The sequence below is a fragment of the Castanea sativa genome, chromosome 3 (genome assembly GCF_040712315.1).
Source record: "Castanea sativa cultivar Marrone di Chiusa Pesio chromosome 3, ASM4071231v1".
NCBI classification, from domain to species: domain Eukaryota; kingdom Viridiplantae; phylum Streptophyta; class Magnoliopsida; order Fagales; family Fagaceae; genus Castanea; species Castanea sativa.
The window spans coordinates 23,621,460-23,647,753 of NC_134015.1; the positions used below are offsets into that span (position 1 = coordinate 23,621,460).

The 26,294-nt window shown below is 38.0% G+C and overlaps 1 protein-coding gene across 2 annotated transcripts; it reads right to left on the reverse strand.

The window, feature by feature from the left end:
• Positions 1 to 6,525: 6,525 nt before the first annotated feature.
• LOC142627971 (nuclear pore complex protein NUP155) lies at positions 6,526 to 23,489 on the reverse strand. Of its 2 annotated transcripts, XM_075801881.1 has the most exons (13): positions 23,110 to 23,489; positions 18,997 to 19,166; positions 17,045 to 17,171; positions 16,085 to 16,347; positions 14,268 to 15,912; positions 13,974 to 14,186; positions 13,559 to 13,806; positions 13,042 to 13,456; positions 12,629 to 12,834; positions 9,540 to 9,894; positions 8,224 to 8,442; positions 7,727 to 8,055; positions 6,526 to 6,725 (listed from the first exon to the last, which is right to left on the reverse strand). In XM_075801881.1, exons 1-13 carry the CDS (start codon positions 23,266 to 23,268, stop codon positions 6,608 to 6,610), a joined length of 4,467 nt encoding a protein of 1,488 aa, XP_075657996.1. In that variant the 5' UTR covers positions 23,269 to 23,489; the 3' UTR covers positions 6,526 to 6,607. The 2 variants fall into 2 exon arrangements, with proteins under 2 accessions (XP_075657996.1, XP_075657997.1); XM_075801882.1 differs by lacking the exons at positions 18,997 to 19,166; positions 23,110 to 23,489 and adding an exon at positions 17,922 to 17,999.
• Positions 23,490 to 26,294: the final 2,805 nt, after the last annotated feature.

Below are 26,294 nucleotides of genomic sequence, written 5' to 3' on the forward strand. Positions count from 1 at the left end.
GACATAATGGGTGGCCGGGAAAGATATTCCTTAAGTTGTTGGAAGGCTACAACGCACTCTTCGAACCATTGGAACCCCTTCCACCTATTCAACAGCTGGAAGAAAGGCCTGCATCGATCAACTGACCGGGAGATGAACCGGCTGAGAGCGGCGATCATTCCGGTTAATTTCTGAACTTCCTTTGGATTCTGAGGTGGCTGTAAGGTTTGAATGGCTCTGACCTGTGCCAGATTCACCTCTATCCCTCTATGAGTGACCATATAACCTAAGAACTTCCCAGAACTCACACCAAAAGAACACTTCGAGGCATTAAGACGCAACATGTACTTTCTAAGTACTTGGAAAGTGTCGTCCAAATCTTTCAGGTGCGCAGATATCGCCTTGCTTTTCACTACCATGTCATCCACATATATTTCAATGGTCTTTCCAAGCTGGAATTCAAACATCCTGGTCATCATCCTTTGGTAAGTAGCCGCAGCGTTCTTAACCCGAATGGCATCACCTTATAGTGATAATTCCCTGTTGGAGTAATAAAGGCAGTTTTCTCCTGATCTTCTGCCGCTAGTGGAATTTGGTGATAACCCTAGAAGGCATCCAAAAAACTCATCCGAGGATGTCCGACTGTGGCGTCCACTAGCTGGTCGATGCGGGGCATCGGGAAAGAGTCCTTTGGGCAGGCTTTATTCAAATCTGTAAAGTCTACACATACTTGCCATTTTCCACTCTTCTTTTTGACCACGACCGTATGCGCCAACCACTCTGGATAAAAAACTTCCTTGATAGCCCCAGCCTTCTTGAGCTTGAGCACCTCCTCTTTAACGGCTTCGGAATGCTCCTTTGAGGAACGCTGAGGGGACTGCCTTCTAGGAGAAATAGCAGGATTGACATTCAAACGATGACAAATGAAGCTCGGGTCAACACCCAAAGCTTCATAGGGGTCCTAGGCAAAAACGTCAATGTTGTTCTTTAGAAACTCCACAAGTTCCATCTTCTCCTGGTGTGGTAAACATATCCCAACCTGGAAGAACCTTTCGGGATCATCGAATATCCAAAACTTCTCAAGGTCTTCGCATATGGTCCCCTCTGCTGTCACCACGTCGGGCGCATCCAGAGTCGTTATTTGCTATAGGTCTTTCACAGCAGAGGTCGAGGACTGCGCTTCGGTCTGATGCAACACTGCAGCCGATATGCATTGCCTGGCCATCGGTTGGCTGCCGAGGATCTCTTCAATGCACTCCCCCGAAGGGAACTTCACCTTAACATGCAAGGTGGAGGAAACGGCCCCCAGAGCGTGCAGCCAGGGCCGGGCGAGGATGGCTGTGTATGGGGAATATGCATCGACCACGATAAAATCCACCTCGACCGTCTCGGAGCCAGATTGCACGGGCAATCGAATCTGTCCCTTTGGAATAACGGTTTTCCCTTCAAAACTTATTAACGGCGAGTTATAAGGGGTGAGGTCTTCTAATTTCAACTTTAGCCCCTTAAATAAGTCAGGATACATGATATCCGCGCCGCTGCCTTGATCAATCATTACCCTTCTCACATCATAATTTCCTATCCTCAGAGTAACCACTAGGGCGTCGTCATGGGGTTGGATGGTCCCAACCTTATCCTCCTCTGAAAATCCCAAGACGGGCACATTTAGCTTCAATCTCTTCGGCCTGGAGCCCCCCTCCTCGGCTTGGGAGTCCGAAACTGCCATCACCCTAGTAGGACATGAGCCAGTCCTACCAAGCGCAACGAAGATAACGTTGATCGTTCCGAACGGAGGCCGAGATGAGTTATTCCTCTGATTATTCAAGCCGGGACGACCGCCCGCCGCCTCAGGTTGGCAGGTGCTCGCTTTAACTTTCCTTCACTAACAAGCTCGCTCCAATTGAATCCGGAGGGTCCGACAGCTTACGCAAGATGACCCACGTCTTGATGGTATACCCACAATGAGATTCGATTCCTCCTGGCTTATCCCCGCCATCTTACTAGGCCATCTGAAGTAGGGCTCCTTACGGACCTTCTCCGGTAGCTGGTGCACCGACTCTCGAAATACGGTATTAACTGTCTGAGGTGCCGCCGAGCCAGACTGCCCGGAGTAATCTCTTCTTGGCTTGTTGTTGTGATACCTGTCCGACCTGAAATCCCTTCTCTCCTGCGGGATAACCTTTGCTTTACCCTTCCCCTGCTGTTGGTCTTCCTCGACCCTTTTATATTCGTCAATACGGTCCATGAGGCGACGTACACTCTGTACGGGTTTTTTGGTCAAGCACTTCCTCAAGTCATGATCAGTTGGAAGGCTCATTTTAAAAGTATTGATCGCCACCTCATCAAAATCTCCATCTATCTCATTAAGCATCTCCCAATACCTGTCGAAGTATGCTTTCAACGTCTCGCCCTCCTTCATAGCCATAAACAACAGTGAGTCCAACGGTCGAGGAACTCTGCTGCATGTAATAAACCGTGACGCAAATGCTCCAGTCAGCTCCCCGAACGAACTTATAGACCCTGATTTGAGACCGTTGAACCACCTCATAACAACAGGTCCCAAGCTAGAAGGGAAGACTTTGCACATCAGGGTCTCAATGTGAGAATGCACTGCTATTCTCTGGTTAAAGTGGCTCACATGTTCCACTGGGTCAGTCCGACCGTTATAAATGGTGAAGGTGGGCTGGGTGAACCTCTTGGGGAGCCTCCCACTCTCAACCCTGCGTGAGAATGGCGATTTGGAGAGCTGGTGCAACGCCCGGCTCATGGCATCGTTCCCTAAGCCCCTGGAATGGAGCTTCCTGCTCCTATGACCTGACAGGCCATCCTCTTCGCAAGAGGATGTTCTGCTGGGGGGCGATCATGACCTCGAACTGTAACTACTTCCCCGGGATTTCCCGGAAGAGATACTGGATGAGGGTGAAGCACGCCTCCGCCTGACGCGACGCAGCTTCTTCTTAAGGTGGTCAATCTCCTTCTGCATGGCTTTAGTACCATCTTCATGGGTGGTACTGGCGCCTCTACTGTGAGTACGACTCGTTCTAGGATACTCGGTGTGAACGCTACCCTCTCGATCCCTCCGGCGCTCAAGGCGCTCGAACAGATCCTCCGGTTGCGATCCTTAAGATTCTGCATGGTGTGAGCCTAAGCCTGCCATAGTGTTTCAGTTCCTTTCAGCACTAGATTCCCACAGACGGCGCCAATTGTAAGTGCACAATTGCGCCTGGACCCAAAAACACACGTGGGCTCAGGCCCAATGAGCCTTAAACAATGAAATTTGTAGAGTGTGGGCTCGCAATCTAGTTTAGTGATATTCGAAACTTGATGAACAGGCTAAAATATTACAGTGTTTGCAAATAAAAGACAAACGGAAAAAACAAACTTCCTCGGACGTGAGCCGAGGACAAATTATATATTATTTATCTTTTTTCTTTTCTCAAAGGCCACAATTCTTAATATTTCTCCCCCCTTTTCTTTGCCCTCTTTCCTCATTAAATACTTCTTCTTCTTCCCTCTTTGTCCACGTGTCACACAAATCACCCTATTAGCTACCTGTCCCATCCACCACCCTCTGGAAGTCTTTAAATTATAGCAAGAAGGCTGACTTCTACTATTCAGGGGTCACTCCCCCATTAATGCGGCCAGGGAGGTAGGTGCAGGGTCTTTAATGTGGAGGTAGCAGCCTTTTTATAAGATATTTTCCTCATACCGTTGCGTCTGGAGGGTGCTTACATCCCCCTCTTAACCAACGGTTTTTCCGTAACTCTGCCTTGATCTTTTTGGCGAATCCCAGGGTCATCGTGGGTCTGTCCGAGGAGATATTCGACTTCGGACGAATCCTCGGACTCTCGACTCATGGGCCGAGTTACAGTTCTAAGAGGCTTTTAGTCTAAAACAAACTAGCGCCCATCAACAAAGCCCGAGGCCCAAATACTTACTTAGGTCCTTTAGCCCCCATAGTAACAAGACCCATTTTTCATTCATAATAATAATTAATAAAAAGGTGCATTGAAGAAGATAATGGTGTAAAAAATGACAATCATTCGCACGACAGTTTTGTTCACTCAAAAAATACATGGTTATAACTTATAGGAGATTTGAATGGTTTTGTGATTTACAATAAATTGGGGTTGTAATTAGGATAAGAAATATTCATATCTTGAAGTAACTCGAATCCAAATAATTCTACTACCGCACACCTTTAGTGCGATAGTCACTCCACAAGTATAAGTGCTTGTGGGGTGTGGGAGTAAGGGCTGGGGTTCAAATCTCCAGGAATGAGCTTCACACACATATACACTTAGATTAGGCAAGAGTATAATTCTATCTTGTATCAAAATAAAAAAATAAAATTTCAAATAATTCTTATAGTGCTTTTTTTTTTTTTGGCTGAATTTCTTATGGTACATTTAAGTGCAAAAAAAAAAAACTGGCATTTTTCATAATAATAAGACATTTTCTTTAAAAAAAACACTTATTGATAAAGAGAAAAATAACACACTCGTCTAAAGTGGGTCGTTCACACTTAAAGCTACTCGCCTAGGTCTTTCTATTCATATACACATTCAAATAGAACTCTACTATTTGAATCTTCGAAACATTCACCCTCTAATCACGCAAGATAGATTAAGCTTGAGCATCACTCCTGAAGATCCTCCCACCAACCCACAAACACTAAATAAGCAAATGATCTCTGAATATCCAGCTCCATTAACTTCACATGCCTCACCCATAAGGAAGGTGGCAAAAATCATGAAAACATGGTCTACTCCAAACTCCTATATAAACACCTAACCTCCTTCTTGAAGATTTTTAATGAGATTTTGACTTCATCATCGCGGAGTCTTTGGCCGGCATCACACCGGTGCATTCCGAGAGCATTTTCTTCCTTACCGGACTTTTGGAGTTCCTTGGTTTGGACAACCAGCTCACTGATTTCTTGCATTATCACTTATCACATCTTTCATTAAGCCTATTGCAATACTCTAATTATTATAAAATTATACTATATGAATGAAAATAAGTGAATGGGTTGTGGCATGGATGTACTGAGCAGACGTAGATTTATTTTGCTTGATCACTAGGATTGACACCTCGTTCAGTAAAAGAAAATCTGTGCAAAGCATGTGGGACCTTCCATTACCTGAACCACTGGCCACAACTAGAAGCCAAATAAACGAACTAGGCTGATCATAAATGCCTAAGTGATGAACATGCCTGAAGCCAGTAATGCACAGCATCCGAATTAATTGTTGATGCTTATGAGCCATTAAAAATCATTTATCACTATGATTCCATCTTTGGCAACAAACTAACAAGAAAAGGAAAAGCACTCGAGGGAAAAGAGAGAAGCAGTTCTTAAAAAAACTTATAATTTCATTAAAAAAATAAAAATTAACGAGAGAGAAATTTGGCACTAGAGCACTGGGGGCATAGCATCACACTACTGGTCAGGGATACAAAGCCTACAATCAATTACCTATATCATTAGTTGGTGCCGTGTGTGTATATTATGAATATTATATGGTTCTAATTCACTCCTGATGCCACAACATTCAAAACAAATATCCACACGATGTGATACTTGGGAAACAAGCAACAAGTGAGACAATTGACTTATAATATTATATACAACAAATAGTGTAACAAAATTAAGACCTTGTTAGGCAAAAGGCTCCTTCTTCTACAAATGGCCCCTCCTCCTAAGTAAGTCCTAACAACCCGGGACCTAACAATCAAAGAGAAGCATAATAAGTCCCATTAACGAGACAAGAAGATGAAAAGTTGAGAGCCAAATTGATAACATTAATTAACCATAGTCAAAACTCAAAAGAGAAAGTCCCGCATGACATGAAACTGTACGGAGGAGGAATCCAAATTTTCCACATTCTAGATATGGAAAAGCATCGACGGTGGTTGAATATTTAGTACAAAAGTCATGGGGTGTCCATTGCCTCAACTACAAGTCTTCCCACGAGACCAAGGATTCGTTACGCCAACCGAAGAGTTACCATATAGGATTTCTTTTTATTTTTATTTTTTTAGCACAAAATACTCCATTCAAATACTGTCTATTTTTCTTCTCAAAAAATATACTGTCTATTTTCATGTTGTAAAATACTCTTTTAATTGTCGTTGCTCATAATTTTGGTAGTCTATAAACTTCTTCTTCTTCTTTTTTGAAAACAACAAGATATAGTTTTTAATTCTTTATCTCAAAAAGAGTTGTTTTTTTTTTTGTGTTTTTTAATAACAGTTTTTTAAGAAATCCATTCCAATTAGGCATCTATTACACAATAATTTTACTCTCTCTCCCCAATTGATATATATATATATATATATATATATATATATATATATATATATATATATATATATAAAAGGATAAAAGTGTGCCCAAGGCCTTCTTTCTATACACACCACTTGGCAAAGGCAAGACCGAGCATATTATCTCTAGCTGCTGCTTCTTCTTCTTCCCTATTTAAATTATGCTTTTTAGAATTGCATAATCAAGTGCCAAGTACAATATAACATGGTCACATCAAATATGAAAAATTTATCACTTTTTTATTAAATTAAAAGGAATATGTAACAAGAGAACATTGATACAATAAGGTGCAAAGAACAATCAAAACCGATCAAAAGAAAAAGGACTTATTAGTGATTCTTCTAGTTCCCGAAAACCTCGGTAAACAGCCTCAGTCTGACTCTGCGGAAGGGCCAACCTCCTGACCTCAGTCATATACCTGCCATTCCAAATCCAGTGAGACCATAACTAAATGCTGAAATGAAACCATAACTATGATTTCTATCTGAACCACATTGCACAAACAAAGCGTACCCAACCTGGTCCACATTCAGAACTCCTAATATCCCTCCCAAGAATAATTAAGAAAAAATATGACAAATTAGAAAACTAAACACAAATCATCCCCTAAAGTTTTCTACTTTAAAGCCCATACATCTACTTCATTGCCATAAATTCTCATTCTAGATTGTATAACTATTCTGCTCAGCACAAATAAACAGCTTAGCCAGTAATAATATCAAAAAACTCATTCACCAACGTGAAAAAATTCGGGGCTGACATGAAAGCAAAATTTAGCCGTAATCATTCTATTAGTTTCATAAATAAACAAACCAAACATATCAAAAAGGGATGTTGCACACCAACACAATTCTGCTGAAAATATACAGCCTTGGTAAAAAGAATTAGAATGATAACCATATTTCTTGGAATTACTTTAACAAGTATTTAAAAGATATGAGTCTAATGAACATAAGTAACAGGGAACAGAAAAATGGCATCTACATGCAAAGTCAATGCTTTTCCAGTCATACTATGACTGGAATTTGATAGCTCACCCTCACCAATTAATCATTCTGGATTAATATATTTTATAGTTTACCCACAGTAATTAAATAGCTCCATCGTATAAGGAATAGAGTATCAACACAGTACGAATAAAAGAAATTCCATCAGCAATAAGAAGAATTTTACAATTATCTAATAGGTAATCAGACAAAAAGTGCAAGCTGAACTTAGTTTGAAAATTTTGAGAACGTAGAGCAACTTTTTCAATTTCAAATTGTGGCATGAAAATTTAAGGTCAATTGAGGCCTCAGCTAGGAATGCAGGCAAGCCAGCTAAATGATTCCCTAGATAATAATAAGAACTCAATCACAACTCGAAAAGAAAAATAAATATATTCATGAAGAGAAACTGGAAAACTAACAGGAAGTTTACCTGTTAGCTGCACTTGTGATCTTATCTCGAACTCCTTGGTTAATGATAGCTGTTTGCTCCAGTGAGAATGTTCCACCTAATATTAAAGAAGCTCCAGTGGCACTTGTACCAATTCTCTGTGCAAATACAGACATTGCCCACTCACGAAGCACCACTAGCACTGATCGGAGAAGGCGTAACTTGAGCTTTGGAGATGGCAAAATAGCCCCATTTGATAACAATTGGTCGTAAGTGTTCAGCACAGGTTCTGTTGCACCCTTGCAAGCAGCAAGAAGAGCTCTTGGAACGTCTTCGTCTCCAACAGATTCAACCCCTGTTTCTGATCTCTCCTGCCAAAAGATATAAAGTTGATCAAGAGAAGTTAGGATGAGACATAAAGGCAAAAGTTAAATAATTCCACAGCATGCTTCCAAAAAAAAGAAAAAAAAGAAAAATACTATTGTTTGCAGTAAGAATTAATTAGATGAAGCTGCCAAAAGATATGTAAAAAGATATACCAGTGCAGCCTTCTCAAGGTGAAGACAGAGAGTGTCCAAAGATAAAACAGCTCCATCTCCAGGATAAATGTGTGAACCAACTCTTTTTAGTACAGAACACGCTTCAGAAATTCCACCCGTTGAAAGAGCTTGATCAATTAGTCTAGCCCAGGTTTCTCTTACAATGCTACTATCAGCATCACCTGAGTAGTTTGCAAAGTACAGCATTTCCAGACATATCTGAAAGCAGAAAAGGAAAGCAAGAAAAATCTTGTAATGAAATAGAGAATTGTAAAACATAATCAAGATATAGTAACAATTAATTTTGTTATTATACAACAGTGTGCATTTACAATACAACGCCCAGGTTTTTAAATGAAGGGAGCCTTTCTAAAGAAGAGCCCTTTGGACTCACCTATAAACAGTAAAACCTATGGGCAACTTACCCCACCCATCAAAACCAATTGCCAGGTTATCCATGGGTCAGATCATGGGTTGTCCCGTCCCCGACCTGTCTCCTCTTCGGGGCAGGAAAACCCACATGGGATAGTAGCAGGGCAGGTTGGTGATCTTTTACTAATCCTAATGAAATGGCTCTGATATTAATGAGATAAAGATGAAACATAAAGGAAAAGAGCGATCATGAGAGTACTAGGAGAGAAATAGATACAAGTACTTTGAAGATAGTAATAAATTATATATTACAACTATGAACTATATGGAAAAAATTACATTATATGTATAAATAAGTATGAAACGCCTAGTAGAATATCAAAAGGGAGTGCAACTTAGACTAAGTATCCGTTTGGATACAAATTATTGCGTTTACGTTTCTCACGTTCACGTTTCAGCTCTTTTTTTTCCTGCGGCAGCTTTTCAGCTTTTAAGGGACAAAAATTACTGTTCATCCACTGATGGCACTGTTCACACTCTGTTCACAACACTGTTCATGTACTTTTTCATTAAAAATGGGTCCCGCAGCACTATTCACACATTTAAAAATTATTTTATTACAGTATTTTCAGTTTTCAGTTTTCAGCAATAAGTTCTATCCAAACGGACCCTAAATATAAAAAGGTGAGGGAATTTAAATATGTTATTAGTTAAAAAAATAAATAAAACACACACACAAACAAAAAGAAGGCTGGCTCATTATTATCTACTTATACAGTACAATACAGCACAGATGTTTTTAATAGTTATTTTGCAAAACTTAGAACTTGAGAAAACAATATTCCATTATGCTAATTATTGAGGAATATAAAGAATTTATAAGTTTGGCATAGATAATGTCAATTGATAATTCAATAGCTGATTTAAGCCCAAAAAAAAAGTACCTCCCAGAGCTCAAACGGAACAGCATATTCATTATAGAGTTGAGTTATGCTCTTTAATTCTAAAGATAGCTCTTTAGCCTTTTCACGTGCAGCATTAGCAATACTGGCATCAGCAGTCAAATCGTTTTCAGGGGGATCATTTTGCATAGATTCAGATGCACCTGGCGAAGCTTCTAACCTAGAAGCTATAGCCTCCAATTCCTCTTTGATCTTTATCTGAAACCGAAGAACAGCAAGCTTCCCTTCAAGCAGATCTAGCATTCCACTGTCAAGAGCAGCTTGAGTAGAACCTGCCAGACCGTTACTATTACTTGCATTCTTTGCCTGTAGAACTGCATTGCTAAGGTACCGACACCTGAGGTTGACAAAATGTAAGAACTTGTCAGATAGCCACTCATGAACTTTTTTGTTTCTCTGCATATATTGGGCTGAGTACAGGTGGACAAAAGCCAACTAAGCTTTAGATAATGTCTGTTGAAGTGGTCCAACCCCAATTAATAGAATAAGCAACTGGCAATTATCTACATTGTAGAGTATAATTGATCTATTAAACAAACTTTTATACGATCCAAGTGTCGTTGATACACAAGGATTCATTATATGGTATGACATGTAGGGGACCAAGGGATGAATTTTGTAGAAAGGAATTACTGTGGGAGTTGGGACAGTTTTGTTTAACTTAGCTATTCTGTCCTAGGGAATGGAAGTTTTGAAAGGATATTTGGCATTGACCAAAGCTTTTATAATTTGTGTTTCTAGATTTATCGAACAAACCAAGGAAGCTACAACAGCTAGTTACATGGGATTGTTATGCACCACATGTTTGAAAAATAGGAAATAAAAAGAAGACCAGAAAGAACAGAACAAATCCTAGGCTATACCTCCTAGAAGCTGTCTGAAACCGTAGGCTTCACCACCAAAGGGTGCTTGAAAAGTTGAAATCATCATCAAGATTAGAAAAGTATCCCTAATATAAAAATTATTCGAATTACAATACTCCAAACACTTCCTGAAGCATTTTTTATAAGGCTTCAAACAATACATCAAAGGAAAGTCTCTAACTCTCTATCAAGCCAAAAGAAGAGGTGCATGCACAAGATGCCTAATCGCCACTATTCAGGAGAGGGCACAAAAAAAATCTCACAATTAAGCCAAAATTCAAAATTCAATTGTGTCCCAACATGGAAAATCTGAAACAATCCCCAGATAGGAAAAACATCCTTGTTTCTGCACCAACTTCCTCTGGATGGAAAGCAAGGCCACCCCCCACCTTGGATAGATACAATTTCTTCCACCCCGCTAACCTTCTGCCCACCTTCTCTATAATAGGGTAACAAATACTATTGGATTTTATTGTAGCACCCAAATGTAGGCCCAACTACAACATAAGAAGTGATGTAACCTTACACCCTAGAATTTCTGCAAGCCCCATAATTTTTTTTTTTTTTTTGGATAAGTAATAAGATTTATTGATATCAAAAAAGAGACACTCAAGTACACAGGGAGTATACAAGGGTGTACAGATCAAATAAAAAATTACATAAATCAAGTAAACCAAAAATTTTAAAAAAAAAAAGAAAAAAGAAAAAGGAGGGCCCATAATGTTTGTTATTGCACCCACTAGTACCACTTCGCTTTTGTTTAGATTAACTCTAAGTCCAGCTACCGCTGCAAAGCAAATCAAAACACCAAAGATAACCGAGCTGTTTAAAGGAAGCATCACAAAAGAGTGTCATCTGCAAAGAGGTTTGAAATATCCAGAACCCTTCTATTATCTTCCCAAACTCTAAAACCTGTAATCAGACCACCATCCATTGTTCTTTGTAACATTCTACTCAAAATCTCCATAATTAATAGAAACAGCAAAGAGGCACTAAAGAGATCAACTTATACACTCCCAATCAAACTTATACGTCAAAATTCCTTTATATTTATAGCCCTTGGTTTCTTAGGAATCAGAGTTACAAACATGACCATTTCACCATCATATTTTCATTTGACCTTGCCACCAACCCCAAAGTGTTAGCTTCATTTTGATGCTAAGTAGGAGCTCTAAGATGATGACGATGTTGTCATCAAGAATAAGTGGTTGCGAGTATGGTTGGACACCTCAGTGTAGGAACAAAGCCGACATTAACATAGACAAAACCCTAGAAGAGGCTGATAAAAAAATTTATAAAAAAAAGTGACACCATGACGATGAAGAAGATCATGGTCCCTAGCTTGGTTGATAAGGCAGGAACAAGGACAAAGAGGAAGATTTTGGATTGGAGCATCAAGAAAAGGAGTTTGAGAGGAAAATAAACTGTTGGAAAAAATGGTAAAGTTTTATCTGTGTGTGCATACTGAGAAAGTGTGGGGAAAATTTTTGTTAGTTTTATATTATCATAAATACTAATGTATTACTAATCAAAAAAAACAAAATACTAATGTATTAAGTTTGTAGTTATTCTTCATAATAATTACTTTTCCTTAGCCCAAAAAAAATTATATTTCCCTCTTCTTTATGTTATTTTTATTTTTCATTATTTAGTATTCCATTGAAAAGAGCCTAGTTGGTTACTTAGAAATTGCAAGAAAAGAAAAAATACATGACAATCTAAATATTTGGACTTATTAGCATAACAGAGAGTTAAAGAGAAGCACCATGATTTTTTCAACTCACTGAGTTGAAATTTGAGGGTGGTTTCCTCTCAACTTGCTCCAAAGTCAAAACTGACCTCTGCACAGTCCTTAGTATTGACCAATGGTAAGAGAGCCATTATGTTGGATATGGAGTGTTTGGAATTATGTTGGATATGGAGTGTTTGGAAGGAAAAGAATAGGTGTGTGTCCAATTGGAGAGAGGTCACACAATGACGAGGTTCCATTTTAGCTAGACCTATTGGCACCTGAATATGCTTTATTTAGAATGGTTAAATAAATGCATTCTGTCTCTGGTAAACTAAAGCCAAAGGTCCGTTAAATTATGGGTTGATCCCAAAATGATTTAACCCAACGAAGTTGCAAAATTAAACGAAGCAACATTTTTCTATCAAACACAAGGTCAAAAGCTTGGTAATAGAAAAGAATGAAGTGAAGTTGCCAACCTCTGTTCTAGAGTAAGAACATCCCCCGAATCGGTTGAGCGCCTCTCAGCCAATCTTCCCAATATATGAGCTGCAAGCACATGCTGCCGCTTCAAGACATAATATCGTGCCAAAAGATCAAAGTACTTGGCTCGGTTAGATGGGATAGGTGCTCCTGATTGACCCATAAAAGAAGTTGCTGACGTCACAGCAGAAACAGCTCGAACCTACAAGACAGATGATAGAAACATGAAAATAGCTCCCAAAAGATGCTGCTGTCCATACTGAAAACTTCAGAGAAATACTAACCTGATTGCAAAATGCATATGCAATCAAAATTATAAAACATATAAGATAATCAGCAACTACCAATACTTTTAGATCAGATCCAAAATAAACAAAACATGCACGCAAAAAAAAAAAAAATTAAAGACCTCTTGTATAGGTTCACGACCAGCGCTTTGCAGAAAAGGGACCAAATCAGGACCTCCATACTCCAACAACTCATTTTCAAGGCCCAAATCAATCATAGCTCGATACAAGTACTCGTGAAATATTCTATCTGGTGATTGAACACCAAGTTGAACGATCTGGCAAATATATTTCTTCCGAGAGGACTGATCAAGGAAAGATGTAGCAGTAGCAGGCCTAACAGGAGATCCAAATTCCCTTTGTGAAGTATCACCTTTCAGAGAACGCAAAGCACTGATAATTATCTCATAGCACTGTTCACGCTGAGCAAGCGCATGTTCTCGAGTAGCTGCATCAATTTGCTCATTGTAAGCATCACCTGCAGGGTCAAGAGCCTGTGCCTTCTGCAAAGGTAAGCGGACTACAGCTTCATAAAATCTGCAAAGCCCCTTCTACAGATTAGGTTGTTTACATAATCTAATTAGAACTTAAGCAATCAAAGAACTCTGGCTTAGCTCTCAGCTTGAATAATCAACTGACCTTAAATCCTCAAACCGTTTGCAGACAGTTCGTAGATCAGCAGATTCTGGAACTTTACTTAAGTAATTGAAGGCCTCTCTAGCAAGATTCTCTTTTTCCTCAGCATCTGGAGTTATAGCCGCTCTCTCAAGACATTCCACAGCTAAGAAAAACTTATAATCAGGCTCCTTGTAATAGCTGGGACAACCTTCCCTTAATTTTGCACTAATATCATCTACTGTCCCCCTGCCATCAGGACCAGTATAATACTGGAGCAATAAATGGCGTCAAATCAAGAAGGATGATTCAAATTTGAAGATAGAAATGTCACTTAAAAACCAAAATTAGACACTAAACATATCTGAAAAGATGACGTCAATTAACATTAGAACTTGTTTAAGTGGACCTTCCTCACAGGTTTGATAACTTGCATTACCTCCATTAGAGCAGATATAAGCCTCGTGGCAAGGCGGTCACCCTCCTCAGAGCAAACAAGTTGATGGAATGTCAATTGAACTAATGCCTGACGTAGATTTGCATCAAATCCCTGAACTAAGCGTGTCACATGATGCTGAGAGAGAAGTTGGAGTAAGAACAGGGCTTCACCAGATCTAAGAAGCAACTGCCTAATACATTCCATTGCCCTCACCTGTAGCAAAACAAACCATAGAGTCAGCAAATGAGATGACAAGTTTAGACATCCATGCCTGCATTAGCAATTTTAACCTACCTCCATGGCAGCCAATTCTGCAGGATTATACTGTAATCTTTGTCTTTTATTAGTAGTCCCGCCTCCACTAGAATCAACATTTCGTGAATAAGAACCAAACAAGTTTCTCACCATACTCCGGTCATCAGCACCTAATTCGGAACCGGTTCCATAAAGAATAGAGCCAGTCAAGTCTCCTAAACCAGCTACACAGCCATAAAGACCCCTCCTCTGGTTCCTTCTAGACCTTAGAAACTTCTCTAAAGAGCGAATCTTGCTCTCTAGGACTTGCATAGCCCCGACAGAAAGTCTGCATACAACTACCCCATTTTCAGAAAAAGCATCAGTCGAACCTAAACCACCTTTTACAACCATGACAGGTAGTTCCCACAGAGGAAAAAGCAGCCTTGATGAGCACAAGCAGAGCCCTTCATGTGCACCTGAAAACACAGGCTCGGCCTCCTGAACAACCTGACCCATGCTAAATCCCCCAGCAGCTGTTCTAGTGTTTGACAATGCACTACTACCTTCAAGTTGTGGCATTCCAACAACTCTTGGATCCTCAAAAGCTTCAGCCGCCTTCTCCGAAACAACATTGCTGATAAGGTTTTCAGAATGGACTATCCTTGCAGCAAGCATTAAACACATTGCAGCTGCCTCACCAGCCCCAAAACGATTGAAGAAATCTTCTAGAATTGACCTTGGTGAGCTGGACTCTAACAACCTCCTTAAAATGTCCACAGGCCTATTAAAAACTAATTCCATCATGCCCATGGTACTGAAAATGATAATTCTCCTCCTTGGCAATATATGTTGAGTTGAAAGGTCACCTCTGGCCCAAAGTTTTCCAGATGCTTTTTCACAAGACTCATCCGAGTTTCCAAAACCTCCAAATTCAAGTTCTGAATATATAGACTGCACAGTAGCTGCAGTATCTGGCAAGGGTAAGACATCTGCCACAAAAAGCATGCGACCTTCAACTGGTAGAGAAGATACAGATTCCCGTAATGCACGAGAACTCCTTGTACTTGTCCCTAGACTACCTGATAGAGATGATTGTGTGCTTGAATCTCTGCTCACAATGAGAAGAGAAGACGTGGTCGCTGGTGACGAATCAGAAAGGAGAAAAGTTCCAGCAGAATAATATGCTGTCTCAACCTTCAGTGAGAGATCCTCATTCTGAGACCTACCTGCAAGAGATCCAAAAGCAAGTCCACTGCTGACCCCCAAAGGTGGAGAAGGCCTGGTTGTCACAACTTTCAAACAGCTAGGTTTATGATGGTTTGAATTAAATCCACCCAAGTTTCCACTAGATGAAGAAGTGGAAAGGTACATCCTTCTTCCATCAGACAAAACAGCAACAAGGTGCAGCCACTTTGATTCCAGCACAGATAGAGGTGAAATGCAGACAATTGATGGTTTTGTCGCCCGATTTGCAGCTCTCAATCCAGTTGATTGTCTACCTCCATAATGTGCATCCCTCTGATTGATCAGATTCTTTTCTTCTGAAACTTTCTTGAGTGGACCATCACCATTTGGCCCCACAACAAAAACCTGAAGTTTCATCTCTTCAGTACGTGCATATAAAATTTCTCTTTCATTATCAAAAACCATTTCGACAATGGGGTCAACAGCTCCAAACTTAAATACATTTGGCACAACCCATCTGAAAACCAAGGTGTGTTTATGTTAATATAGAGCATTTGCAAAGAAAATTTCAAATTTCAACACTGGATTGAGTCAATAAATTGTATGTTTCTAGACGCTTAGAATCATCAGGAAAAATGACAAGGGACCATGACTATCTACAATTATAAAGCATTAAATACAGAACATACCTTGAAATGACACTTCCTAAACCAGCAGTAAGGCAGACTTTACGACAACGCTTTTGCCAGCCTGAACCAGTTGTGTAATGCAACTCATAAATGTGGCCATCACGCCCAGCCAGGAAAATACGACCCTTATCAGTACATGTAATACAAGTCATGGTGACTCCATCAGATGGTATTGTGTACTCTGGCAAAGGCTGTAATGAAACCTCCGCGAATGGATCTGTACCATCACCCCCTCTAGAGCAACATACTCCTACAAGAATTAACTAATAACAAGTAGAGACCGTTAAGAAAAAGAAAGTAATCAACCTTGAAAAGAAGTATTAGGACAATTTTTTCTCTTTTTTTGATTGGTAAGTTACACACACATCCCATGGGCGTTGAACCCGAAACCACACCATCAATCTCATTCTTCCAAGGAGAAGAAGTGCAAGTTGAGCTAAAGCTCATTGGAAGAATATATTACATTTAAGGTTGTGAAGGAACAAGGTCGGCTTGCAATAGGTCAATTCAAATCTTGGAAAAGAAAATAATCCTCAAAAGATGAAAGGAAGAATAGTAAATATTTTGTGAGATAAAATAATAGTTAGGCATCAAGAAATTTTAACTTCTGGACAATAACATAAATAAAAATGTATATAAGATATGGAGTAGTTCTTCTAAAAGAATAGAGTTGAAGTTAAAAAAAAAATCATATGGATCTTTCTTTAATCAATCTCTTTTTTTCTTTGGTCAGTTGTTCGGCAAATATACACTCAAAAAAGAAAATAGGAAATGGTATGAAATCAACTCCCAGGAGCTATTATTGTGAGTGGCACAACAATAGCATCTCAATACCATAGAAAGCTAGTCAATTACAAGAGCAAGCACATAACTACAAGTGTAACTCAAGAAGGCTTTCCACATTTGGAACTTAAATTATTGGGAGGATGGATACGAAAAGAGATAAGAAACTGTAACTACCTCAACAGGTGTTGCTAAAATTAAAAGATATTGGATAGCTTCAACAAAAACACCAGGTTTAGATTTGGCAAGACCGACAGCACATATAGCTTGTTCCTCCCCACAGTATTCAGGACATTGACCATCCCTAAACAAGAGAGAACATTAGAAAATAGTAGAAAACAGTTGAATTATATTTCAAAAACTGATTACAACAGAACTCTGATTTAAATGTTTAATGATTCTCAATATTAGTATCCAGTGCATCATTCTCTCATAACCATCACAGGCATGTTTGATGTATCCTTAGCAGTTTAACAGGCTCAAGGCTAAATCAATTATAAAAAAATTAAAAAAAAATAAAGGAAAGGGAGTGGGGAGGGAACTGAAAGGATCAACAAGTTTTACGAGAGTATAAGAAGGCGACTGAAGAACTTAAAAAAAGACAAACTAAAAATGGAGGGCCAAATATATAGACAAATGAAACTAACAAGATGGTACCAATCTTTTCCAGGGTATGACCCACTTAAATAATATTTTTTTGATAGGTAGGTGTCCCATTTAAAAAATACATACACATAATAGTAGATATGTTCACAAAAATTCTAACTCATACATCAAATATATTTCATTAATGTCCAATTTCAAATATGTAAAAGAGGCTTGGACAACTCAATCCAAGCAAAAAGACTAATATCAGAACCTTTGTCCAAGCCAAACTCAAGAGGTCAAACCTAGGCTCAGACATGACAAAATCAATGTTCTAAATTAACATGTCACTGATAATTGAAAATCTTAATTCCCAACAGTGAATATCAATTCTACATAAAAAAATCCAATTTCTTTTCATCTATGTAACAAGTGCCACCTATTATACATTAAAATTTGGACAGATCACCTTCAGGTGATGTTCCCAAGACTGGATAGCCATGTCTTCATCTCACCTCCCTTCAAAGACCATTGACCAGAGCTCATCCTATGCTCAACATATACGATTTGTGATACAGCAAGATGTTACTCTCATGGAATGAAGAACTGTCATAATTAAGTTCTCACATTTGTCATGAACTTAGCAATTATAGGTTTTGACAGGTTACCAGCCTGAATAACGTCTTTTTTAGTAGTCTAGGCAGCCAGCCACTGTAAATGTCATACAAGAGTTCTTAGAGTACCAAAGTCAGTACTTATAATTCAAACATAGCAATATAGCATTAAAACAAATTTTGCATCTTGGCAATAAGTGCAACTAAGAAGGCAGAAACATACTATCATACACAAAACCTTGATAGTTTGTGTGTATATTTAACTGGATAAATATATATATATATATACACACACACATATACACATCCACCCACATATAGGTACATACGTGAAGCTAAATGTATGTATGTAAATTTATGTATGTACATGTTTATAAGTGTATAGTTAGGTATGTTCTTTCACAAACATATACATACATTGAAAAATACATCTAGATTTTTTATGCTGTTAAATTGTCATGTTTAAGTCCCACATTGCTTGAAAATGAGAAACTTGAGAAATCCATTATCTACCCATAAATGCCTAGTCATCACCCTATTCACACATGCTACCATTCACAAGCTGGGGCTGTGAGCTCACAAGTTGTGCAATATGATATTCCAGTTTGGCTCATTTGACCAATCAAGCATATGGATAAGGCTTAGGCTTGGCTCATTTGGCTCAACAACAAGCCAGGCCTTTGACTAAGCCACTTGCAAGTGGCTCATCAGTTTTACAGCACTATTTAGAATAGTAAATACCATCAGATAAGATGTCATCTACCATGTTATGTCCTCTTAAAATAACTTTCATATCCAGCTTGCCAATTAGTTTGGTAGGTTTGGTATTCCACAAATTACTCGGTGCAGATAATCATCATATGCATGGAATGGGAGCTCAAAAAATATATTAAATTATGAATTTTTCATCAAAAAACAAGAAACACTCACCACTTGTCAAACCGCCAAAGAAACAAAGAATTATCTACTGAGGCCCATGCCCTTCGTATCTCAGGAAATATTCCACATAAAGCAGTTCCTTCCCCACCAGCTGCATTATATCTTTCAACAAGTACGGGAGGCAATTCCCAAGTATCCACCACCTCAACCAAAGGAGGCCACTGCAATGAATTTATTCAGCATTAGAATGAAATGGAGATGAGAGTAAGAAATTAATTTCCAACAATCCAAGATACCTACAAAGGTGTACTTTACCATCTAAATATCAAATTGTGAATATAAAGAGCAAGCAAACAAGCATGAGGAATAAATGAATACAATTGCATGCTGACAATAATGCCAACACTCAAAAATTATTCCACTCCAATCAATGTGATCATAAACCATATCCTCATATTTTGAGGTTAAAATTATTAGCATATAAATGGGCAGCTAAAGTTTTTCTTGGCACATCTTGCCAAAAAGAGGAAAGCCATTTAATACTCCTCTACCTTACACAGTAATTGATTAAAATATATTAAGATTTCAAACAAATAATGAGACCTTCTTCAGAAAAAAAAAAATAAAAAATGTATCTATGTGTGTGTGCCTATCAAAAAAAAATGTATGTGCGAGTTTGTCTGCATATTAAAAAGGGGGAAACATTTAACTTCTTGCCAGAAAATGCGTTAATATGACCTTAGACGAGCTCAGTGTTGAGAAGCATTATTTTTATCCATCCTGCCCCACACAGACTAGTCTCAACACAACCCCCTTTCACACCTCTTACTATCCATCATAATCAAAAATTGAGATACAATCACTATTAAATTACTTTTTAATAAGAATAAGATTCCATTCAAAGAAAAAAGAAATATAAAAAGGGTGATTATGATACATCCTCACTTCAAGTTACCTATTGTATTACTTCCACATACCCAGAGTATCATATAATATTAGGAAAAATAATGATGACAATTTAATTTCTGATGGCAGGAACAACATTGCAAGAATAATTATTTTTGAGAACCCTACAAGAGTAGAAAATGTTCAAACATCCAAGCAGGTTTAGGAATCATATCAAGCATGAACATCGTAACATTAATATTTCACTTAGTATTTCTGCTATAGTGTTTTTTTTTTTTTTTTAAATACAAGTCAAAAGACACACTTTATGTCAACTAAGTAAAATTACTTAAAATCACAGCTTACCTACATATAAATTGGCTATACATTTAAATTCTGGGCATAGGAGGAATGTGCTCCAATACAGCTGCCCCAACTGCCAACATGCCTTTTCTGTAATGGCACATCATGCCTCTAATCAAGCATATTAGCCTTATTAGCATCATAGTATTTTTAATTTTTTAAGAAAGAATATAATATATCCTTTAAGAGGAAAAAAATAAAGGATAAAATATAAAATCTTAAGATTCAATTTTAAAACTAAAATTTTAAAATAATAATAATAATAATAATAATTTTTTAATGAAAAGAAAAACATCTACTAAAAATTCTTTAAAATTATTTGTATTCTTTTGTATAAAAGCCATGGCCCCCATTGCCAATACATATGACCTCAATCCCCATACAGATAATGACAGATCTATAGAGAGAGAAAGAAAGTGAGTGACAATCTAGTAAAATACTGTCGACTGTCGTATGGTACTTCTACCCAATCAAAATTGGCTATGTTTTTTATGAAACCACCATTTTTTCCAATCCCGCTTATGCTCCACATCAACCCCATCCTCCACTAGCCCAAGCGGTTTTTCAACTTTCTATAATATAAGCATAGCCATATTCTTGTATAATTGCACTGTGCAATTTCACACTTAGAACTTGGGCTAAAACCTAAAATAATAAAGATACCTAGAGACATAGAGAGAAATATAAGAAAGACTCTCTATGTCTTTGCCATAAAGGCAAGTGCGGAGAGGCAGAGTTAACGGAGAGTCAAGTGGAGTCCCTTCTCAAGCATCGGCAGAGATTTCTTGCATCAGTTAAGTCGGAGGCTCCGTTCTCAGTGGCAACGAGCCAACAACCTCCCTGATGGTGGTGGTGTTTGGGCCATTTCCGGCATGCTTCATGGATTATGTTGAAAGTTTTGGGAAATGAGGAGATATGTAGAACATTTTACAGATACATTTACATTTTGATTCACAAAAAGATAGTTTTCTAGTTTTAAAAATATAGTATTTTTTAATGGTTAACAACAATTTTGGACAAAAGGATTAACAGTGGCAACAAATGTGTACTTCAAAAACTAAAATGAAAAAAAATGAAACTTAAATGATGAACATGACAATTGACAAAAAGAGTTTAATTTGTATTTTTGCTGAAAATAAATGATACTTAAAACTACTAACACACCACATACATGCCTGTTCTTTATGGCCTGTCCACTAACAGCAAGTACAAAGTAGATGGCTAAAATCTTTTTTTTTTTCCTTTCTTTTTTAAAAATAAAGGTAAAAACTCAGATAAAATTATTGATTTGTGCAAATATTTAAGGCTGCATTTGAACTTTTGAGGATTTAAAATCATGGGATGTGGATAACAATTGCTAAAATTAATTTCTTAATCTAAAAGTTAACAATACAATATAATTGAGCTTTGAGAACATATACCTAATCATTTCAAGTTCTCATATGAAAAAAGCTTAAATCCATCCATGAATTCTATCAATAGAAACAACAACAACAACAACAACAACAAGCCTTAATCCCAAAATTTTGGGGTAGGCTATGGGTCATCAACATATTAGTTAGGGTCAACCACATGTATTCTTTTCTTCCATTCTATTCTATCTGAAGTCATATTCTCTTTCCTCCCTTAAGTGATAAGTCCTTTTAAAATACTATGTTACTTATAAAAAAAAAACTAATGTTATTTTGGTCTTCCTCTACCTTTTATAATCCCCTCAACTTAGATCAACTCACTCTTTATTACCAATGCATTAATCTATCTCGTCAATTCTATCATTAGAAAAAGAAGAAGAAAAAAAGGGGAAAAAAAAAGCCTTCTTCATAGTCTATTGAGGTTATTTATTCTAAAAACTGAAATCCAAATTTTTTTTCCTCAAATAGTTCCATCCAGACAAACCATAAGGGAATTCAAGGCAAGTTTTGTGTTGATGCTTTTTGTCTCAGTTTTAATTAGTTCTTTAAATTTTCTAGAACATTTCGTCTTTTAACCTTAAAGGCTGCTCTTTGTAGGTATTTTAAAATGAAGCAATAGCAAGTTTGATATAATCATCATGAATAGCTAAAGAAACAAGTAGCATGAAAACATATTTATCTTTTTTTCTTTTGGTGAACTGTAAACATATTTCTTGTCAACCCTAAATAATCAAAATGGACAATAAGAATAAATACACATGAACTGACAACCAAACAAATTAGCTCCAAAACTACATTAATCACAATGCCTCTAATGATATAAAACCAAACCAACAACCATATGAGAAAAGCATTATAAGAGAAATGACAGCACACAATTATGTCAAAGATAATCAACCCAATTTAGGAAGTCTTTAAACAAAGCTTAACACAAGCTTTTTCTCTCCCAAAAACACCTCCAAAAGCATCAAACTACTACATTGCATTGATCCTATAGTATAATCTCCTTTTTGTTGCAAATAAAAAAAACTAAACTTCAACAACATAATTCTTTTCTATTGATAACAACCCCCCCCCCCTAAAACATAAACCTACCTCCACCAAATGAAACCTATTCCACCAAAACATATATAAAAAATAAAAATAAAAAAAGCTACTTTCACCAACCGAATTGGTGTCCCATGGGGCCGGGTATGGATCGTAAATAAATACTTCACTAATAAAACACCACCAACAACCCAACCTTAAGTGTCTAATTTTTCAGGCCGGGTATGGATCCTCAATAGATTAGTCATGGTCGGCCACAATTATTCTTTTCCACCATTTTTATTATATCCGAAGCCATACTCTATATTACTTCCCTAATTGAAGTGTCCTGTTTTTACAATACCAACCCATAAAGCTTCTAGTCCAGCTAATATTCCAGTAACCCAATACAAAAATTAATTCATAGAATTCAAACTTCCTAAACAAGTAAAAAAAATTATAATTGAAAGTAAATAACCTCTCTGGGATGAGTTGTATAAGGGTGGCTAGCGTATCTGGAAGCTTCTAGGGCTTCTTCCAGGTCGAGCTGCGACGCGACTTCTCGGCCAATGCGATCGCTGACGACGAGACCGGCATTGTTGACATCGCGCATGACGATCTCTTCTTCACGCGCCATCTCGTCGTCCGAAACCCTAGAATCGAATCGAAGCAGAAGTAGGAGTCGAAGCAATCGTTTTGGGAGTACTGAAAATTTTTCTAGGGTTTTGAAATTGAGAGCATGAATGGAGTTGCACGGTTTTCCCTGAGTTTCAGAAGAGGTAAAGCATTGAATTGAAGAGCGAAATTCAAATTGAGAGAGAGAGAGAGAGAGAGAGAAAGGGAGCAAGTAGTGCCGTGAGAGATCGAAAACAATAGGGTTTTGGGGAGGGTTTATTATATCTGGCGAGTGGCGGGCAAATAAAGCTACTTTTTAAAACAACCGGATTGGACTCAACCCGACTCACATTTTTTTTAACGAGAAAGTTGAGGCCCTCAAGGGACATTACAAAATGAAATGTCACATTTTTTATTTTTTTTTTTTTTTTTTTGCTTTTTGGTAAATATAAGAAAGCAGAGGGCTTTTTTGGCATAAAGAGTTGAAGACAAGATCAATGAGTTCTAGACCAGTGAGGAAATTGTGTGGAATCAAAGGTCCAAAGCGCTTTGGATTAAATGGGGAGACCGGAATACGAAATTCTTTCATGCTACAACGGAAAAAACAGAATTGTGCGTCTGCAGAATTTGAATGGGGTATGGCAAGAAGACCATGAGAGAATTGAAGGCATAATTCCGGAGTACTTTACTGTCATTTTCAAGTCTTACCACCTAACCAATTTTAAAGTGAGTCTAAGTGCAATCATTACCCCGAGTTACCTCAAATATGAATGATGATGAACTACTAACAAAGTTCAAGGCAGAAGAAGTGTGGAGAGTCCTCAAACAAATGCATCCCACTAAATCCTTGAGCCTAAACAATATGTCCCTTATATTTTATCAAAAATACTGGAATATAGTTGGTACTGACATTATAAATTGTGCCTTGAATGCGCTTAATTCTGGTGTGATGTCCTGTGGTCTTAATGAAACATATATATATATATATATATATATATATATATATATATGCCTTATCCCAAAAGTCAAATCCACCCAAAAAAATCACTAAATTCAGGCCAATAAGCTTATGCAGTGTGATTTACAAAACTGTTTCCAAAGTACTCGCTAATAGACTGAAAAGAATTCTCTTGCAGTGGTGATTGATGAATCACAAAGTGCCTTTGTCCCTGGGAGGCTCATAACAAACAATGTCCTCATGGCTTTCGAAACAATGCACTGTATTGATCAAAGGAAGAAGGGAAAGGAGGCCTTAATGGCCATAAAGTTCGATATGAGCAAAGCCTACGATAGGGTGAAATGGGTTTACCTAGAGGCAATGATGATAAGGATGGGCTTCCATGAAAAGTGGATAGCCCTTATGATGATGTGTGTTACCATAGTGTAATACTCAATGTTGATCAACGATAAACTTAAAGGCAATATTATTCCATTGAGGGGAATTCGACAAGGAGATCCAATTTCTCCATACTTATTTATGTTATGTGCAGAGTGCTTGTTTGCCATGCCAAAGAAGGAAGAGTTGGAGGGACACATAAAAGGGATTATTGTATGTAGAGGAGCTCCAAGAATATCTCATAGACTTTTTGCTGACGACAACAGTGTATTTTGTAGGGCTATTATTAAAGAAGGCAGCAAGGTAATGAAGGTACTTGAAGATTATGAAAGCGACTTAGGCCAAAAGCTCAACAAAGAGAAAACTTCCCTCTTTTTTAGCAAGAACCCTAACTGAGAAATTCAAGATCAAGTGAAGCAATAGTTTGGAGCCCAAATCATACGGCATCACGAAAAGTACCTTGGGCTACCACCACTTGTTGGAAAGGGCAAAAGGAAGGTGTTCAACTGGATAAAAGACCAAGTGGGGGGGAAAATTGCCAGATGGAAAGGTAAACTACTATCTAATGCAAAAGAAATTCTTATCAAAGCGGTGGCCCAAGCCATGCCTACATACATAATAAGCTGTTTCAAACTTTCAGAGACACTGTGCAAGGAGCTGAACTCTATGATGAGTAACTTTTAGTGGGGGCAAAAGGAAAAAGAAAGAAAAATGGCCTGAATTTCATGGAAAAGTTGTACCGAAGATGGAAGAGGGTAAGAGATTTAGGGAATTGGAAACCTTTAATTTAGCACTTCTTGCAAACAAGGGTGGAGAATCCAACAAATCCCAAGCTCTTAGGTCCATAGAGTGTATAAAGCGAAATACTTCGTGGAAAATTCCTTTAAGGAAGCATATCTGGGTAGCAGACCATCTTACGTGTGGAGAAGCATTATGGCAGCCAATGGTATTATCGAGAAGAGCTCCAAGTGGATTATTGGAAATGGGAAACGAGTGCATATATGGGATGATAGATGGATCCCATCATCGAAATCCTTTAAAGTGGTTAGCCCAAGGGGTCTTCACCCTAAGTTGGAGATGGTCTCGAGCCTCCTCGATATAGAAAGGAGAGGCTAGGATATGGCCAAGGTGAATAATACTTTCCTTCCCCACAAAGTTGCGGTTATTTTGGGAATTCCAATCAGCCCTCAACTTCTCGAAGACTCCTTGACTTGGGCTTGGACCTCCACAGCAAATTCACAATGAGAAGTGCGTATTGAGTGGCCCAAAAATGCTTGAAAGATAGCAACCATCAAACTGAGAAAGTACAGTGGAACCCATGAGTAATATCAAAAAGTGCAGTGAGACCTATGAATAGTAGCAAAAATAAGTTGGCAAAAATAATTTTTACTAAACACACACTAAGGGAGATGTATACCAACCTACTCACCGGTAGAGATTGTAGGAACTTGAACCCAAAATAACACCCCTCAACACTTTTTTTTGGTTGTGTTGGATTTTTTTCACAACACCCTTATTTTGAATTGAGTTGGATCTTAAAATATTTCATTTTATTTTATTTTAACCTATGATTAGGTTTTTTTTTTTTAGAAACAAATACAAACACCTAAGAAAAAAATGTTTCTCTCCAAACTAATTTGGAGAGAAATGCTTTAAACTCTGCCAATATATGTTTATTATATGTGAATTTGAAGATCTTATTGTTAGATTAC